The 20389-nt window shown below is 37.2% G+C and overlaps 1 protein-coding gene, 1 long non-coding RNA gene and 1 pseudogene across 4 annotated transcripts; all 3 read right to left on the reverse strand.

The window, feature by feature from the left end:
* Positions 1-1642: 1642 nt before the first annotated feature.
* Positions 1643-5099, reverse strand: LOC148296796 (uncharacterized). 2 transcript variants are annotated; one of them, XM_088247744.1, is made up of 3 exons: positions 4567-5098; positions 2329-4302; positions 1643-2197 (listed from the first exon to the last, which is right to left on the reverse strand). In XM_088247744.1, exons 1-3 carry the CDS (start codon positions 5006-5008, stop codon positions 1806-1808), a joined length of 2808 nt encoding a protein of 935 aa, XP_088103870.1. In that variant the 5' UTR covers positions 5009-5098; the 3' UTR covers positions 1643-1805. The 2 variants fall into 2 exon arrangements, with proteins under 2 accessions (XP_088103870.1, XP_088103869.1); XM_088247743.1 differs by having other exon boundaries at positions 2329-5099.
* Positions 5100-15988: 10889 nt separating this feature from the next.
* Positions 15989-16614, reverse strand: LOC148296797 (uncharacterized). Its single transcript, XR_015833773.1, has 2 exons — positions 16468-16614; positions 15989-16320 (listed from the first exon to the last, which is right to left on the reverse strand). It is a non-coding gene; the product is annotated as an uncharacterized LOC148296797 (long non-coding RNA).
* Positions 16615-16968: 354 nt separating this feature from the next.
* On the reverse strand, positions 16969-20288 carry LOC110770664 (LRR receptor-like serine/threonine-protein kinase EFR; annotated as a pseudogene). Its single transcript, XR_015833772.1, has 2 exons — positions 17578-20288; positions 16969-17440 (listed from the first exon to the last, which is right to left on the reverse strand). The product of XR_015833772.1 is annotated as an LRR receptor-like serine/threonine-protein kinase EFR (transcript).
* Positions 20289-20389: the final 101 nt, after the last annotated feature.

The following is a 20389-nucleotide window of genomic DNA, read 5'->3' on the forward strand; positions in this document are numbered from 1 at the left end:
TACACAAAAGTATAATTACTTAGCGTAGGCCCCATTAAATAATGAAGGGGAGATCTTGATTTGATTCTAACTTCAGCATTGTGGCATGATACTGTTAAGAAAGTTTATGAGTTAGTTGAAACTTATGCAATTGATAAAAGGCCGTACCCATTCACAAAGCGATTGGCAAAAGCTCTGTAAATGAATGCTAGGTTTTTGTAAATAACTTTTCTCTTATTCTGAAAATTTATTTCCATTATGGGACAAACCAAAAAAATTATGCGACAAACAAAAGTTATGTTGGTGAATGGTTGTTTAGAGCCAGAGTTATGTGAAAAACAGAAGTGGATTTATATGCTTGTGAAGCTCCATATATAAAAACAGAGGTAGATGCTACTAGTCAAGTATCGATTGGCTGACTTTTTCAACTCTGTTGAAAAGTATCTTAAAAGTATGTAGACTTTGAATGAGTCGAGTTTTAATCCCTAACTTTATTTTCTCACAAAAAAATTTCCATCTGAGCAACACTTTGGTAACAAAAAACACTTCTTTTTCATCACAAGGTATACCTAGTTTATTTGTCTTATGTTTTTCTCATAATATTCCTTTGTAAAATTTTATTCTTATTTGAGTATTTGTCAGAGCCAAGCTTTTAGTGCAGATATCCAATAAATCATTCACAGAAGGAAAAAACAATGAAAAAAATCAAATCCCAAGAAATACCCAGATTAATACTTAAAGCTTTGGACTGGGTTGTCCGAAGGTTTTGAAAAATCCAGATTGCAGACCTCTTCCTTAAAATCATGCCTTCTCCTCCCCTCACCTTTAGTCTCCTTCCAATTCTTTATCAATATCTCTAGCGTGTCTACATTCAAGATTAAATCATACAAAACCCATGCTATCAATGCAGAAAGAGTATGTACTTAACAAATTTAAACTGAATATATTGTTTTGGGAGTTGGAGACACTGCATGGAAAAACATCTTTACAACGAAAAGTTTCAAAAGCAGTGCCTACCATCTGTTCCCAAATCCACCCGATACATCCAAAATGCATTATCAGTAAAAGAAAACATGTACTTCAAAAGTGTTTTTCTATTACAACTTGAACTGGGGTGGAGGAGTGGGGAATTGGCAACAAACAATCATGCTAGCCAACTGGGATTAGAAATTTGATACTTTTGAGGTCAGAGCAAAGGAAACAAGATAATTGTTAAGTAAGACATTTCGCTCTATGAGGTCAGTGCGTTTCTATTATAAGCATCCAGAAGTTATAACGCGCAGTTTAACAATGTGATGGAATAAAACCACAGCAAAACCATGAGTAGAAAATACTCATATATGGAAGTCCCTCATCAATGTTTATTTTAGACTCTTAACATCAGGGCTGTGTTAATATTATGAATTTCAAGGTTGTTGGAATGTTGTCTAGCAGCTTCAGGGCCATTTCTCAATTCTTTTCAACGTTTGATTTGCTAAGGCTGGCTGCCAAAGAAGAAATCAATCACGAATATTAAAATAAAGGTAGGTAGCTAAAAAATGTAGGCCTCTAACAATACTATCATATATTTGCAAGTCAAAATTTCTGGACTGAATTTTTAGATTTTGTTCCAGTCGTACATGATTTGCAATTAGATGAAAACACTTCTCCAATTTCTGACACGTTTGCTTAAAGTTGGAATCCCATTGGTCAAGAAGAGTCAAATGACAGAAAATCTATTGAAGCCAGTTTGGCAAAGTAGTCATCAGCTAGCCATACTGTCTTTATTAATCAAAGAAATATGAAAACTAGTTTAAAACAAGGAAACATTACAACTGCATTGCATGCTAACGCTGCACGGTGTGCTTCTTTCTGATCTGACACATCTGTGCCACAGCATCACTCATGTCCAACCTTTCTCCAGGCAACTCTGCAGAGCAAGCAAGACCAATTTCTAAAATTGAAATCAAGCATTCTTCGGTTTTCATGCGAAGCCTTGCGTTATCCTCATTACGATGATCGCTAGTGCTCATCTCCGCTTGCACCATTTCCTGAACAAGAACGGGATCCACAATTTCTACCAATTGCTCAGGCACAGCGGCCTTGACAAAGTTATGAAGGGTTAAAGTTCCTTGAAACAGATTGTCGGTTGGTTTTTTTCCTGTAAACATCTCGAGCAGCAGAATGCCATAACTGTACACATCTCCTTGTATCCACACGTTGTGTCCCATGCCATACTCTGCGTTTGCTCAATTTAAAACCCCCCCAAAAAAAAAAAAATTCTAATAAGTGCTCTCAGATTTAATGTTTCAAATATTAACATAAATACTGAAAAAATGTTAAGAAAATGAAACAGGAAAGATTATGTACCTGGAGGAGTATAACCAATTGTTCCTTTTATTCCGAGCGAGCTTGATTGATTACCAGAACTGGTTTGAGAAGTTATGGGGAGGAATTTTGCCAACCCAAAGTCTCCTACATGTCCGATCATATCATCGTCGAGAAGAACGTTGCTGGGTTTAAGGTCACAGTGAACAATTGGCGTCTCACAATGATGATGGAGATACTCTAACGCCATAGCGACGTCAATTGCTATGTTCAGCCTTTGACAAAAAGTTAAGCTCCTTTGTCTTTCATTTATCTCGCCATTTGTTCCAGCAGGATGCAACCATTCCTCTAAACTCCCATTAACCATGAACTCATAAATTAAGGCCTTGAAATCATTACCGCGATAGTCAGAACCTGAACACACCGAGAATACTTTCACAAGATTACGGTGTCTTATATTTTTCAAAGCCTCACACTCAGCAGTGAAACTTTTGTAGGCACCACGACGAACAAGATTGAAAACCTTGATTGCAATTGTTGCTCCACCATCTTCAAGTACTCCTTTATAAACGGACCCAAAACTGCCCATGCCAATCAAGTTGGTAGAGGATAATGCGTCAGTAGCTTTTAGAAGGCTTTGATAAGACACCTTGAGAAATTTTTCTGAATCACTTGAAGCGCTTTCCTTTTTTCCCCTTCGTAAGCATTGAAGGTACAAGAATGTTAGTACCAAAATGACTCCCAGTATCCCAAAAACCAGAGAGATTATCAATTTCATGGTTGGACTCAGTCCTCTTTTGTGTGGAACTCTGCATTTTGGCAAATGAAATTCAGGAATGCCGCCACAAAGTTTACTATTTCCTTCCACTGATGTGGCAGTTGCATTCTTGAAAATTCCATTGCTTGGTACGCTGCCCTCAAAATTGTTGAAAGATAGGTTCAAGGATTGCAAAACTTGAAACCGCTCCAAGAATTCTGGAATCACGCCTGAGAAGTTGTTTTGAGAGAGATACAAATCTGCAAGACCTCTTAGTGAAGCCAAGGATGATGGAATTTTCCCTTGGAAGAAGTTTTGATCCATGTATAGATACTCTAATCTAATACAGCTACCAAGGCTTGGCGGAATTTCACCAAATAACTTGTTTCCAGAGATCACTAAATACTGTAGATTTATTAACTTTCCTATATCCCGGGGAAGGGAACCAGTGAAATGATTTTGAGATAAACTCAATTCATTTAATGAGGAGAGACCAGTGATCTCTTGGGGTATGATTCCGTTAAAATCGTTAGCGTCAAGAGATAAGACCATCAAATTTTGACACTCTGCTAAACTTGAAGGAACATTGCCTCGAAGTTTGTTGCCATATAGATTTAATTTTGTTAATCGACTTAAATTTCCAAAAGAGGATGGAACATTCCCGGAGAGAAAGTTGTTATCCATAGATAGTTCATATAACCTCTGAAGCTTGCCTACATGAGGGGGAATGTGACCTGAAAACCGGTTCGCGAACAGCTGAACACTCTCCAAACTAACCAGATTTCCAATGCCATTTGGGATGCTTCCGAATATTTTATTGTCACTTACATGGAAGAATCGAATAGAAGACGACAAGTTTGCTATGCATTCAGGTAGCATACCACCGAAAGTGTTATTGCCAATTTGCAGTATTCTTAAACGGGTGGCATTAGTCAAATGGCAAAGAAAGGTCAAGTCATCAATTCCCCCACTTCCAAGACGATTGTCAGGAAGAACAAACTCCTCAAGGCTAATCAAATTTTCCAAAGAAGGGACTTTTCCATGCAGTTGGTTTCCTCCCAGTCCAAGTGCAACTAGATTTGAGGCATTTGATATTGAAGCAGGGATAGGTCCAGTAAATTGGTTATAGTTGATACGAAAAAATTTGAGACTTTGGAAGGCAACTCCTAAGTTTGAGGGCAAAGTCCCTTGGATTTTGTTATAAGAAGCACCAAAAGTAGTGATCGAAGAGTGATTGAAAAATGAGGGAGGGATCACACCTGATAAGCCATTTAGATCCAATACAAGAGTACTTAAATTGGTCAGTTGGCCAAAAATATCTGGAATACTCCCAGTTAAATTATTAGAAGATGCATGAAGAGCTTTAAGAGAAGATAAGTTGCCAAAAGAGTATGGGACACTTCCCGTAAGGTGGTTGTTCTGAATGACTATAAGTCTTAGCTTGGACAAGGTGCCAAGCTCCTGTGGAATTTTTCCTACCAGAAAATTGTGACTAAGAACGATGTTTATGAGTGAAGACCAACCTGATATATTAGAGGGAATTTCACCGGTTAGTGAATTGTTGTAGAGTCGTAGATCTTCCAATCTGCGCAGATGGCCAATTGCTGGGGGAATTTCATGGCTGAAGCTGTTGTTTTGGAGATGAAGTGCTCTCAAAAAGCTCAAGTTTCCAACATGGGGTGATATAGAGCCTGCTAGTTTCAACGACTTGAGGGACAAACTGGTGACCCTCTGGTGACGACGACCGCATGTAACGCCATGCCAATCGCAAAAGTGGTTGGTTTCGTTCCATGAAGCCATGACTCCAAAGGGGTCGCTGGTTATTCTAGCCTTGACTTCAAGCAAGGCTAGTCGATCCGTCTCATTTCCGGAAAAGGCCAAGCAAATACATATTGAGTGAAGAATGAGAGCATGGATGCAAAAAGATGAGAAAAACAAATAAGAAATGGAGTTGGAAAGGCTCATGATATCAGTTTAAGCTCTGTTTCTGTAGCAGCTTGAGGAGAGGAGACTCCAATTTATAATTGTAAGCAGGATGCAATGCAGAATAACATGTAGCAGCTTGAAGTTATTACCTTTGTATGGATGTAGGTGTAGAGTATTTATGGGAGAAATAAGATATTTTTCCCTCCAACAAGATACTTGGGTCTGGATGGATTCGACTTGCCAAGCTCATTAAGAGAAGGTACATGCCCTGACATAAGAACGCGTTTAATACATCCAATGCCAGTGAGTTGGTAATACATCAAATGCCCTCTTCAAATGCCCTCTCCACCCGGTACGATGACACCTGCCCAAGTAGACTAACAGGTTTTGATATTTCACTGAAAATGTTACAATACCTAAGATAATGTGTTTTTCTTATTACCTCAAAGGTAAAATCGACAAAAAAAAAAAGGTAATAAATGTCAGAGGATCTACATCTAAAACCAAAAGTGCGAGGATTGAACCCAACAGTTAATCGTTTTGAATCTAGATCTAAGAAGCCCTTGAAGTTATTACCTTTGTGCGGATGTAAGTGTAGAGTATTTATGGGAGAAATAATATTTTGCCCTCCAACAAGATACTTGGGTCTGGATGGGTTCGACTTGCCATGCTCATTAAGGGCACTTCCAGCGGCCAGCCTTGGCCAGGGCAGGAGGGGACCCAAGTCTCATTTCCACGTTCCAGCGGGCTTCAGTAGCTCGAGCAGCTAGTGGACTCCACAAGCCTGGGCAAGCCCAAAGGCAAGAACAATCTGGGCTGTTGCCTGGGTTTGTTGATGTCAGAAACGCAAAAAATTTAAAAAAAATCGAAAAGAAATATGAAAAAAATACTAAAAATTTCAAATTTTTAAAAAATATATACTTAGTCATATTCTTCACTTTCCATACCAAAACTCAATACAAATTCCTCTTATCACATGTCATGTGAATAGTGGTTGCCCTTGGGTTGCCATGGCAATGGGTGGAAACACTGAAATTGGTACTTCGGTGACAAGGGGTAAATTTTACGACACTTAAACAAAACATAACAATCTTCACACACTTTAGACCTAGACCAAATACACTTATGACTAGTCAACTGCTAGTTATGAACAACCACAATCAAGAATACACACAGAGCATGCCACAATGTACCTGCAACCCTAGAAAATTACTAGTGACAACCTAGGCACTCAGAAGGACCCGTCAATCTAGGCATCCCCTGTGCTAGCAACAACTATAGTGGAAGTGTGTGAAATCATCATAATCAAGTAAACACCAAACAACAGATAATGATGACTAGTCAACTACAAGGACACAAACCCAGAATTCATACGATTACTAGTCAACCACCAAGAACACAAACCCATAAAAATTACAGAGATGCAAATTAGAAATTGTTCACCCAGAAACCCACCATTGGAAAAAACTGGGGGTCATCAACCGACCAGGCAATCCACTAAGTAGAAAAAGATTCTTACAAAGGAACACAAGCAAGCTCAAGAAAAAACCTAGATCTATTTAGGAAGATGAGCTATACCTCCTTTATGCAATCTTCTTCTCCAACTTAGCAAAGCGTGAAGCTCAGTTCTTCATGGAAATGGCAGCTCCTTCTCCAACTCTTTCATCTTATGGCACTAGCTTGCAAGCTCTTACTCAGACAGAAACCAAAATTTGGATTCAAAGGAGAATGACCAATTTCTTCAAGAAACCATACTCTTGAAGAAATCAGTCTTGAATCTGACCTAAATATAAATGAGAGAGTGTTTTAATTAGCTAGATGCAGATTTTCATTTTTCAAATGCAGTTTTCAAAAAGAAACAATTTTGAAAACTCAAGGATGAAAAATATGAAGGTTACTCTAGAGGAAGAAGCGAAAGTTTGCAAAGAAACTTTCCAAAACTTGCCTCCCAAAGTCACAGCTGCCAAAAGAAGAATGCAGAGGTTTTTACACAAAATTCCTTAGGTCAGAATCGACACATGGCATCAGAGAGGGAATGGAGAATATGACAAAAAAGATGGTTATCCAGCTGGAAATCCTACAGAGCAAGGATGACTAGTCATACGAGAAACAGATGACTAGTCATCATTTTATGAAATCAATTTAATGTAATGTGATGCAATGCACAATTTACCTTTGTCAATTTGCTTGAACCTCCATAGGATAGTTGTTAGTTAAGAACACCTAGAGAAGCTATTCTTAATCTAAACTTGAGCTTGATAAAAACAATAAAAATCCTATTACAAAATTGTCAAGGGAAGTCAAAAGAAATACTCAAAATTCATACATTAACAAACACCGCAAGCCTTTTGCAAGGGCTGCCACTATTCATGTGAATAGTAATAACCCTTACCCTTTGCCATGGCAAATGGGTGAAAGTGCTCTAAGAAAAGGTACACGCCCTGAGATAAGAACGCATTTAATACATCAAATGCCCTCTCCACCTAGATGTACGATGACACCTGCCCAAGCAGTACTAACAGGTTTTGATATTTCACTGAAAATGTTACAATACCCAATATATTTTATATAGGTAATGTTTTTGTTGTCATATATCAATAAGTTTTTCGTCAATATGTTGACTTTATAATATTAAAAATTAAAAAAAATTAAGAAGACATAAATTAAATTGAGCTTAGACCCATAAAATTCATTTTTAATCACTTACAACCCTTTCTTTTATTTTTCTATTTAAAATACCCAAAAATTTCAAATAAAACCTAATGACTAAGATCCAAGTAATCAAGCTACCTAATCTAGCTTAAAATCTGATTTATTATATTTTTTGGATTTCAAAACTACCCATATTTACAAATTAACGTGTTATATAGGGGATGTAATTAAGGGCACACACATTAAATTTAGCAGAAAGATAATGGATGTAGGAATTAATTTAGAAACTTATTTGAAATTAAATATTAAATTCAACATTAACGTATTAGTAATCTATATGTGATTAACTTTTTGGTTTATTTAATATAAAAAATTATGTTGTTTTCCTTTTATAAATTATACGACTAGTAATCTATTTTATTATAGGTTTATTCACATTCTAATTATGTTGAAAAATAATTTGGTAATCCATTTATTGTTTGTTTTATGAAAACCATTTTTTTAAATGAACCTATTTTTTCTCTATACAATTTACCTATTTTTTTCTCTCTAAATAATGTACCCTTTTTTCTTTCTTTTTTTTTTTTTTTTCTAAATAAAGCACCTATTACTTGTTTTACGAAAAATAATTTGATCATCTTTCTCTTGTTTGTTTTATGAAAAACATTTTTTTAAAGCCTATTTTTTCTCTCCAAATAATGTACCTAGTAAAACAATTTACCTAGTATAATGAACCTAATTTTTCTCTAAACTTTGTATCGATCTATTTTTTCTCTCTAAATAATGTACATATTACTTGTGTTATGAAAAAAAAAATTGATAATCTATTTATTATTTGCTTTATGATTTTTTTTTTTAAATGAACCTATTTTTTTCTCTAAATAATGTAACCTTTTTTTTCTCTAATAATGTACCTAGTAAAACAATTTACCTAGTATAATGAACCTTTTTTTTCTTCCAAATAATTTACCATTTTTTAATGGCTTTTTTTTATCACAAAACGTCCATGACGTTTGAGAAACTATCAGATTGCATCATTAAAGTTTTTTTGTATCATTCATGGTACCTAACGTTAATATGAGTTCTTAAATAGTCCCTCTGTCAAAAAAACTGTTAAATCCAGGGATATAATCGTCAAATCAATACACACTTGGGAACTCAGAGGATGTTACATAGGTTGGGAAGATCTTGCCACTTTCCAAATTATTTGGAGTGAACGATGAACAGATAGAATGAACTACGAACAGAAATAAAGCTATTGCAGATTCGAAGCAAAACATTTACCAAAAAGAAGCAAAAATAATCAGCCCCGGCTCTGCATCCTAGCTTTGGGTTTCAATCCTTCCATGCAGTTGGTTACCTATCTCTACACCAATCTGATTTCCACGAGTCAAAGACTAATCGGTTAAAGTTGCCCCATTGCAGCTTCGTTACAACAGCGAAAGCTGTACCTGGAAATTTGAGGCTCATGTTTACATCTGAGATATAGAAGGTTCAGAATCTTCCTTACCCCTGACTTCTTGTCTTCTCCTCTGTGAATGCTGATGCTCCGACCATTCAACCCCTCCCCCTCCTGATACTTCACATATGATCCAAACCACTCATACATCCAAAGCTACCTCCTGCCAGTTTCACCATAACTTAAAACTTCCACCATTTCTTCACTAAAAACAAACTGCAATCCTCCATTAGTTAACAAGGAAGGATCAACAGTAGCTACCAGCATATATCTGGATTTAGCTAATTCCTTTTTGCAATTATTTGAAACCAAACTTACCAAGCTTTTACAAGATCCAACTGTTGTGTAGATTTAGCTCCACCAAAATGGATTAAGCTGCATCCTCAACTTGTGATACTCGCAAGTGCACGAACCGTTGGTAGTATAGCGTATGTAAGTGCGAGGTCGATTCCACAGGGATTGGTGATTGAATGATCCAATTTAGTTTCCCTACACAAAATAGAAACAAAAACAAAGAACATAAAACAAGGAAGAAAGAAATAAGTAACTCAAGCAAATAAGTTCCCAAGTTCAATTTAGATTAATGGATTGATTCTAGCTAAAGTATGATTAAGCCATGGTGTGTGGTCATAACCTTGTGTTCCTAATTCCCTAATTTGATCATTTGTTGTCTAACCTAAAATTAAGCATTAGGAACCCATTAAGCATAGAAGAACAATTTAAACAACCAAGCATGTTTCGAATCCCTGTTGTCGAATGTCCATACATACTCTTCCTATTCATAGTTCAATTCGAATTAAAGCATGGTGTATACTCTTAATTCAAACCAAGATAACTAACATGCAAGCCTAAATGGTGATCAATCATTCAAACTAGCATATTAACTTATAAGCATAATGAATAAGAACAAAAACCATAATTGAAACTTGGAAACTAATTCAACTTGAAAACTTAAGAAAAGAATTTACATAACAAAGAAAAATAAATTACAACTAAGAAGCAAAAGGAAAGCTAGAATTGAGAACTAGAAAGCAAAATTAAGAGAATTTGAGGGAGAGAAGGGAAGGGAGCTCTAGAGAAGTGTTTGAGAGCTCCCCCCCCTTGGGGTGTGTTTACAAGCTTAGAGAACATCCCTATTTATAGGCCTAGGGGAAGTGAAAATCTGAATTCAATATGGCTAATGCATACAACACTTGTATTATAAAATCTTGAATTGGTTGATGCACTTGTATTAGAAAATTTGAATTGGTTGATGCACTTGTATTAGAAAATCAGAAGGTTGATGCACTTCACCAATAAATCCCACCAGCAGCCCTAGCTCATCTTCATGTCACCATGACCAAGCTTCCAACCAGAAACAATAGCTCATCCTGAGGTCAGCATGACCAGAAACTTCAAGGGCTTACAAATTGGGCTTCTCTTAAGCAAATGACGACTTTAAGCACTCCAAATTGAAGTTCAGAATGTGTCTGATCCAACCACACAAGTATTGGCCCAATCCAAGCTCGGATGAAGAAGTTAAGGCCAAAACAAATTGCTAACTCGTTTTTGCTCGCTGACAAAACCCATCCTGAGCATGGTTCTGTGTTTGCTAGGTAACAGACTCCATATTTATCCAATGGGGCTGAATTTTGGATATGTTATAGTATACACCCATTGGAACAACTTTCATGAAGAATGAGGCCTCATCCGAGTTGTGTAGGTTGCTGAAACAAAGCTTGCAATATGACCTACGGAACTGGACTGGCAGGGGGCTGTAGCCAAAATGAGTTTGTCTTTAAGCACTTCTTCCCTTTATCCAAATCAGGCTTTAACATGCATGGATTGCATCATTTCCTATCCAAAGCCATCATTGTTACCTAAAGCTGAAAGATAAACACAAAAAGGATTAAAAGCACAAGTTTAACTAAAAAACATAACCAAATCATAAGCTAGAATGGTACAAAATGATATACAATTATGAACCGATCACCAACAAACAAAAAATATCAATAACAAAAGCCGCTAATATTTCGATCTCTATTCCTCCTTGAAGTTGCTTATTGCAAACATGTCCAGAGTGCAACAGGTTGATGATGGATTACACTCGACATATATAATTAGAACTAACATTGAAGTCATTGTGCACAGGATGGTGAAGAGGTCAAAAGGGATTGATTTGACGATTATATCCTTGGATTTAACAGTTTTTTTGACAGATGGACTATTTAAGAGCACTCATATTAACGTTAGGGACCATGAGTAATACAAAAAAACTTTAAGGATGCAATCTGATAGTTTCGCAAACGTCAGGGACGTTTTGTGATAAAAAAAACCATTTTTAATTTATAAAAAATGTGCAGAAATTTCAATTATACAACGTACCTATTTTCTATAAATCATTGTGTACCTATTTTAATTTATGAAAAATGTAAGGAAATTTCAATCACAAAGTAACTGACCTAGTTTTTTTTTTTTTTTTAATTTTTTTGGTAAACAATATACCTCTATTTTATTAAAATAATATACCTATATTTTTATACGTATATATTTATATTTATATTTTTCATAGGTTCATTATTGGATATGTAATTTACAGAAATTTTTTTTGTTTGCAATTTTAGGGGGTGATATGTTAGAGGGAATGGCAACCAAAAGAAATGATGTGATTAATATACTATTAACAAGAAGTATTAATTACAATTATGGCAGTTAATGAAATGCTTGAAATAAATTATAAATAAAATATGAAGTCTGGTGGATGTAAAAATATAGAAATACTATGACCCCTCATATCCTACAAGTCATTTAAGTTTGAAATTGGGTTTTACACATAGATTTATATAATGATGGGTATATGTCTAAAAAATAAAAAATGTAGGGACCTATATTGGACTACCATACAAGTTTTGGAAAAAGTACGTGCTGCAATTGGAAAAAGTACACATGCTGCAAGACTTTGCCTGGATTTCCAATATCTGTTACATCGCTTCGCATTTAGAGTCCTACTTCTCACAATCTCAACCACAAAATTTCCAGATTTTTCATCCAGTCTCATTCGAAAGAAAAAAAGATCAGAGGCTTAGGCCCCGTTTGGGATTGCTTTTTTGGTCAAAAACCTGCTTCACTTTAAAGTTAAGCAGTTTAAGGTGTTTGGTAAATCTAAAATATCCCAATTATTTTAAAAGCAGTGGCCTTTTGACAGCAGCTTTTAAAAGCAAGCTATGAGTTGCTTTTCAAAGCTGCTTTCAAAAGAAGCAGAGATGAGCAGTTAATGAATTTTTTTAATTCCCAAAATGCCATCATTAAATTTTTTTAAAGACACCACCTCCACCTCCACATCCAACTCCACCATCTCCATCACCACCTTCACCACCACCTACCGCCACAGCCACCACTACCTCAACCTTCATCAGCACCACCACCACCACTGACCGCCACCGCCACCGCCACCACCACCACATCCCTTTCCTTCTTCGCCATCATCACCATCACCACCACAACCACCACCTTCTTCTCCACCACCACCACCTCCACCTCCACTACCAACACCACCACGCCACCACCACCACCTCCTCCTTCTCAACCTTCACCACCACTATCTCCACCTCTCCAACTGCATCCTCACTACAACAATTGTAAGACCCGTGTCTTGGGGAAACAAGAATGGTGAGCAATCCCACATCGCTCGGGGAGGGAAAGGTGAAGTACTTTAAATGTATGGGCACTTCTCTTCCTAGCACGAGGCCTTTTGGGAGCTCACTGACTTCAGAGTCATGGGAACTCCGAAGTTAAGCGAGTTGGGGGCTAGAGCAATCCCAGGATGGGTGACCCACTAGGAAGTTGCTCGTGAGCTCCCAGAAATAAAACCATGAGGGCAGAGAGGGGGGCCCAAAGTGGACAATATCGTGCTAGGGGAGTCAGGTCGTGACAAAATGGTATTAGAGCCGGACCCCGACCGGAAGTGTGCTAGCGAGGACGCTGACCGGAGTCAGGTCGTGACAACAACCACCACATCCACCTTCCTCACCACCTCCATCAGCTGTTGTGTAGATTCAGCTGCACCAAAATGGATTGAGCTGCATCCTCAACTTGTGATACTCGCAAGTGCACGAACCGTTGGTAGTTTAGCGTATGTAAGTGCGAGGTCGATTCCACAGGGATTGGTGATTGAATGATCCAATTTAGTTTCCCTACACAAAACAGAAATGAAAAAGAAAGGAAATAAATAAAACAAGGAAGAAAGAAATAACTAACTCAAGCAAATAAGTTCCCAAGTTCAATTAGATTAATGGATTGGTTCTAGCTAAAGTATGATTAAGCCATGGTGTGTGGTCATAACCTTGTGTTCCTAATTCCCTAATTTGATCATTTGTTGTCTAACCTAAAATTAAGCATTAGGAACCCATTAAGCATAGAAGAACAATTTAAACAACCAAGCATGTATCTAATCCCTGTTGTCGAATGTCCATACATACTCTTCCTATTCATAGTTCAATTCGAATTAAAGCATGGTGTATACTCTTAATTCAAACCAAGATAGCTAACATGCAAGCCTAAATGGTGATCAATCATTCAAACTAGCATATTAACTTATAAGCATAATGAATAAGAACAAAAACCATAATTGAAACTTGGAAACTAATTAAACTTGAATACTTAAGAAAGAATGTACATTACAAGAAAAATAAATTACAACTAAGAAAACATTAAAGAAAGCTAGAATTGAGAACTAGAAAGCAAAACTAAGAGAATTTGAGGGAGAGAAGGGAAGGGAGCTCTAGAGAAGTGTTTGAGAGCTCCCCCCCTTGGGGTGTGTTTACAAGCTTAGAGAACTTCCCTATTTATAGGCCTAGGGGAGGTGAAAATCTGAATTATACAATTGAATTTTCTAAACACACTAACTTCACCTAACATACAACACTTAATTCACCAACTTAACCTAACACACAATTGCATTTGAAAACAATTCTTCTTGTCATTAAGCTTAGTGTTGCATCATCCACTTCAACTTCAATTAATTCATTTGGCTGCTGCAAAATTCCATTCAAAAATAGGTATTGAATATGCTTCACCAAACTTTCCCACAATCAACAACACTTCATCATGCATATGTCATGCATGACAATGCATTGCAGCCAGCTTGTGGGCTCGTTTTGGGCTTGTGACTCCAATCTGAAAAATCTGGAAAAATATGGATCTTGAAGCTCTTTGAATTATCTTTCCAAGAATATGCAGCCCAACTCAAGGAAAAATCGGGAAGGCCTTCAAATGTGATATTTGGCCCAGTAACGCAGATGCTGCCGAATTTGACCTTAAGTTGCCAAAACATGTATAACTTTCTCTAGAAGACTCGGAATCATGAACCGTAAAATTATACAGAAACTAGACTTCCGTATATTTCCAATGATATATGGCTCATCATCTGGTTCTTCTTGATCAAGTACAGTCCAATCCGTGAAGTTGACTGATCTGCAGACACCGTTTTGAGCTAACTTGTCTCCAAAATGCAATTAGTGAGTCTCAAGCTTATAACACTGAAACAAACACAAAACTTATTAAAAGCACAATTTTAACTCAAAAACATAACCAAATCATAAGTTAGAAGGGTACAAAATGATATGTAAATATGCACCGATCATCAGCACCTTCACCTCCATCTCTTTCACCACCAATTCCACCATCACTACTACCACCACATAATTAGCGCATAGCACTTTCAACAGTCTATTTAGTCATTATTCACAGTTACAACATTTTTATATTAAAATTTACCGAACATTTTTATATTGTTTACCAAACATGTAGTTGTTTTACTTTACAACTAATTATTTTCAAAGCACAGCAGAAGCAACTTTTTTAAAAAGTGACAGCAATCCCAAACTGGCTCTTAAAATTATATTGAAATTAAAAGCAAAAGCTAAAACACCGCATGCAAGTAAAGGAAACAACACTAGTCGCCACCAGTCTCTCAACATTTATGCTTTGATCAAGAGTGAATTTAAATTTAACCAATGTCTCATACATCTGCTTGGTGATCTAAGTATTGAGAATTGTTTGACACCAGTTCCACATAATAGTGTTCATTCCAAATTTACGCACGTTAATAGATTGATTCTCTTTGTACGTATCAAATATTTCTTTGAAGAAAAATAGTCAGCTAGATACTAATTGATTATAGGACCATGTATTTCTGAACTCTTTAGGTAAGCAGTAGCATGATTATGAATTAGCAAGCCATACATTTTTCAGAGTAAATCAATTCAAGTCTGCTGGACAACACATTAACAACACTTAACTGATCAAACAAATATGAAAGCCTCTTCATTTCATTTCTGCACTCCTCTGAGACTCCCAAATTTGGATTAGATGCAAAGCAAGAATGTGATTTTTGAAATAAGGAACAATGTGCGTTACAGCATATAGAAATATGCTTTTATTCACATATTCTATTCGCTCAAAGTGTCTTTCGTATACGACACATCTCTGTAAAAGCATCACAAATGTCCAACCGTTCTCATGGCAACTTCGCAGAACAAGCTGCACAAACTTCTAAAATGGCAATCAAGCTTTCTCGAATCTTGATACAAGCCTTTGTAGGCCCTGTTTGGTTCATGGGAAAGAAGACTTGGGAATGGGAATTCAATTCCTTTCACATGTTTGGTAAGTCCGGCATGGGAAATGGATGCCTTGCACATGGGAAAGTAGGGGGGAAAGTGATGCCCTCCTCTTAACTTGGGTTTTGGTTTCCCTCCTCATGGGAAAGTTTGGGAAAATGAGCCAACATTCAATGCACAATTTTCATGACTATTTTGTCCCTATGAACAATTTATAATTACAACGTATCATTAAATGCATTCTTTTTTTTATTTGATTTAATATGGATATAATTGGAAAATTATACAAACTTTGTTTTCTATTCCTACTCAAAACAAACATGGGAAAGGAAACAAAGTGAAATCTCCCGGTTACTTTCCCAACATTACCAAACGTGGGAAAGGAATCTTTCATTCCCATTCCTTGGGAAATGACATGGGAATTGATTTCCCCTCAAATCCATTCCGTGAACCAAACGGGGCCGAGTATTTTCTGTGATCATGACCCCCTCCCCATTTTCTTGAACCAGAATAGGATCCACAATCTGTTCAACCTGATTAGTCAAAAAGCATTCTTGACAAATTTATGAAGGTTTACACTTCCTTTAAACATCCCATCTGTTGATCTTTGTGTCCAGTCCAGACTTCATTTCCCATACCATACTCTGCATTTACACAATCTAAAATATGAAATCACCTTAATTTCTAAGTGCTCAAAACACAATATTCATGCCTTCAATTTAAACGAAGCTTAAGAGATTTAGGAAATCATTAATTGATGGCGACAAAAGCAAAAAATTACGGAAAGTCACCTAGATGGAGACAAAACCTCTGCCTAGCCAACCAAAACATTGATGGCGACAATAAAACCTCTGCCCAACCAGCCTCCACAAAGGCGCAATGAGTAAACAAAGCCTCCACAAACATGGGCCGGCAACAGCCCAGTCTGCCCTCCATGTAGGCTCGCCCTGTTTCTAATGTTTATATACGTAATTCAAACACTTGGGCATATATAGCAGGTTTTGAAGCCTAAGGACAAAATTAGAAACACTTAGAAAGCCCAGTGTGCGATACGTGCCCTAAGTGCTGGTTTTTACGCTTTCGAAAAGGAAGTATGGGAAAAGGGCTGATTTTGAATTCTATTATAGCAGCTACATGCCACAAAATAAAAGAAAAATCCCCATTTCTTAAGGTGAAATGGTGTCAAAAAAAATATTTTTTCATTGAAAAATATATAAAAAGCAGAGTGCTGTTATTATTAACTTATTGCATTGAAAAATAAGAGTAATAACAGTAATACAACAATCATAGTTAATAATTTTACTATAATATTCCATACATGTCCCATACAACATTTGCACATTTCTATGGCATTTAACATGCTTTATTCAAACATTCTATTTTGTTAAAGATTGTTCCTTATGCGACACATTTCAGCTATAGCATCACTAACGTCCAACCGTTCACCAGGAAACTCTGCAGAACAAGCAACACCAATCTCTAAAATTGAAATCAAGATTTTCTCAAACTTGATGCGAATCCTAACGCTATCCTCATTAGGAAGATTTTTCGCGCTCATTTCACCTTCCAATATTTCCTGAACAAGAACGGGATCCACAATCTCTACCACCTGTTCAGGTAAGGCTGCCTTGACAAAGTTATGAAGGTTTGAACTTCCATGAAACATGTCATCTGTCGGCCTTTTTCCTGTAAACATTTCCAACAGTAGGATGCCGTAACTATACACATCACCTTGTGTCCAGACTTCATGTCCCATACCATACTCTGCATTACAACAATTCGAAACACAACAAATTGTAATTTATTATTAAATTCTCAAAAAGGCCTGTTTTTCGTGATTTAAACTTTTAAAATCAATATGAGAAACTTTATAAGGAATGTTGAAAGAAAGGATTGGTCACCTGGAGGAGCATAGCCAACTGTTCCTTTTACTCCCATGGAGCTCGAATGATTTCCATAAGTAGTTTTGTGAAGGAATCTTACTAACCCAAAGTCACCTATGGTCCGGACAGAACCGGTCTTCCTACATGTCCAACCATATCATCATTAAGAAGAACATTGCTAGGTTTCAAGTCGCAGTGAACTATTGGTGTTTGGCAATGGTGGTGGAGATAATCCAACGCCATAGCTACGTCAATAGCAATGTTCAGCCTTTGAGAAAAAGTTAAACTCCTTGGTTTCTCATTTGTGTCACCCGTATTGTGAGTCGGGTGCAACCATTCCTCTAAGCTCCCATTAACCATGAACGCATAAATTAACGCCTTGAAATCGTCACCACGATGATCATATCCCGAACATGCAGAGAGTACCTTCACAAGATTACGGTGTCTAATATTTTTCAAGGCCTCACACTCAGCAAAGAAACTTTTGGAAGCTGCAGGATGAAGGAGGTTGAGTACCTTGATGGCAATTGTTGTTTCACTGTTCTCAATAACTCCTTTATAAACTGACCCGAAACTGCCCTTACCAATCAAGTTGGCAGGGGAGAATCCCTCACTAGCTTTTAGAAGACTTTGGTAAGACACCTTGAGAAATTGGTCTGAATCACTTGAAGTGTGCTCCTTTTTTTCTCTCCGTGAGCTACGCAGGTACAAAAAAGTTAGTGCAAAAGTGACTCCAAGTATCCCACAAACCAAAGAGATTACCAATTTCATGCTTAGGCTCAATCTTCTCTTGTTGGCATGTTGAAGTTTGCAGTTTGGCAATCGAAACTCAGGGATGCCGCCGCAAAGTTTACTGTTTCCTTTGACCGATGTGGCAGTGACATTTCTGAAAACTCCTTTGATTGGTACCATGCCCTCAAAATTGTTATATGATAAATCCAAAGATTCTAAAAATTTAAAATCCCCCAAGAACTCTGGAATCCTGCCTGAGAAATTGTTGCGAGAGAGATTTAAATCTTCAATACCTCTTAGTGAACGTAGAGATGATGGAATTGTCCCTTGGAAGAAGTTTGCTTGCATGTTTAGATGTTCTGTTTTTATACAGCTACCTAGACTTGCCGGAATTTCACCAAATAGCATGTTTTGAGACACATCTAAATACTCCAGATTTAGTAAACTTCCTACTTCTTTGGGAAGCAAACCGGTCAATTGATTTTGAGATAAGTCCAACTCAGATAATGAAGAGAGGCCAAAGACTCCCTGGGGAATGGTACCGGTGAAATTATTCTCACGCAGAATTAAGGCCACCAAACTGTGACACTCAGATAAAGTTGTAGGGATATGGCCTTGAATGCTATTGCGAACAAATAGTAATTTAAACAATTGACTTAAATTTCCAAAAGTGGATGGAATATTCCCTGAGAAGGAGTTAAAAGAAAAATCTAACTCATATAGCTTCTGAAGCTTTCCAACATCAGGGGGGATTTGTCCTGAAAATTGGTTCATATAGAAGGACAGGCTTTGCAAGTTAACCAGATTTCCAATTCCATTTGGGATACTTCCTTTAATTTTATTTGCAGCAACTATGAACTGTCTAAGAGAAGAAGATAAGTTAGCTATGCAGTGAGGAAACACACCTCCAAAACTGTTCATATTGATGTTCAGAACTTGCAAACGAGTAGCATTAGCCAAATCGCAGAGAAAGCCCAAGTCGCCAATTTCTCCGCTCCCAAGATGGTTATTAGTAAGAACTAAACGCTCAAGCAGGTGCAATTTTTTCAGAGAAGGGACTTCTCCATGTAGTTGATTTGCTAACAGTCCCAGATGATATAGGTTTGAGGCATTAGATACTGAAGCAGGAATAGGTCCACTAAACTTGTTGTTATCAATACCAAAATATATGAGATTTGGCAAGGTATTACCTAAGTTTAAAGGCAAAGTCCCTTGGATGTTGTTGTTTGCAATTGCAAGCTGTAGGATAGAAGAAAGATTGAAGAATGAGGAAGGGATAATACCAGACAGCCTATTTCCATCCGCAACAAAATACTTGAACTTGGTCAGTTGACCAAAAATATCTGGAATACTCCCCGTCAAATTATTTATAGATAATTCAAGAGTAACAAGAGATGATAAGTTGCTAAAAGAGTATGGGATACTTCCTGTAAGGCTGTTCTTGTAAAATGAAAGCACTCTTAGCTTTGATAAGGTGCCAAGCTCCTCTGGAATGCTTCCTACTAACAAGTTGAAGCCACAAGAAATCCTAAGGAGTTGGGAGCAAGCTGATAAGTTGGTGGGAATTTCTCCACCAAGTGAATTATTCGCCAAGACTAAATCTTTCAATCTGCGCAGACGGCTGATTTCTGGAGGGATTTCATGCCTAAAGCTGTTGTTATAGAAATGAATCACTCTCAAGAAACTCAAATTCCCAACATAAGGTGAGATTGAGCCTGCAAGTTTCGAGGAATTCAGGTACAAACTCGTGACCCTCTGGTGGCGCCGACCGCATGTGACACCATGCCACTGGCAAAAGTGGTTGGTCTCATTCCATGAAGTCAAGACTCCAAAAGGGTCATCAGTTATCCTGGACTTGATTTCAAGCAAGGCCAGCTTATCTGTCTCATTTTCACTCCGTCTCAAAGCAAGGCATGAGTGAAGAATGAGGACATGAATGCAAAAATTGTATGAGAAAAACAGAACTGATATGAGCTTGTTAAAGCCCATGATATTTAATTTTCTGAAACTTAGGGTACAAAATGGTTGCTATACTTGTTATTATATATTAAGCAGCATGGTGCATTAGACAACTTTTGACCCATAGCCACCAACAACC

Source organism: Prunus avium, chromosome 2 (assembly GCF_965620075.1).
Source record: "Prunus avium chromosome 2, drPruAviu1.hap1.1, whole genome shotgun sequence".
Taxonomy (NCBI): Eukaryota; Viridiplantae; Streptophyta; class Magnoliopsida; order Rosales; family Rosaceae; genus Prunus; species Prunus avium.

Coding starts and splice junctions, on each gene's coding strand:
- LOC148296796 (XM_088247743.1), bottom strand. CDS start 5,008: ATGAGCCTTTCCAACTCCATTTCTTATTTGTTTTTCTCATCTTTTTGC. Junction 2,198..2,328: donor AATTGGTTATACTCCTCCAG/GTACATAATCTT, acceptor GAGCAAACGCAG/AGTATGGCATGGGACACAAC.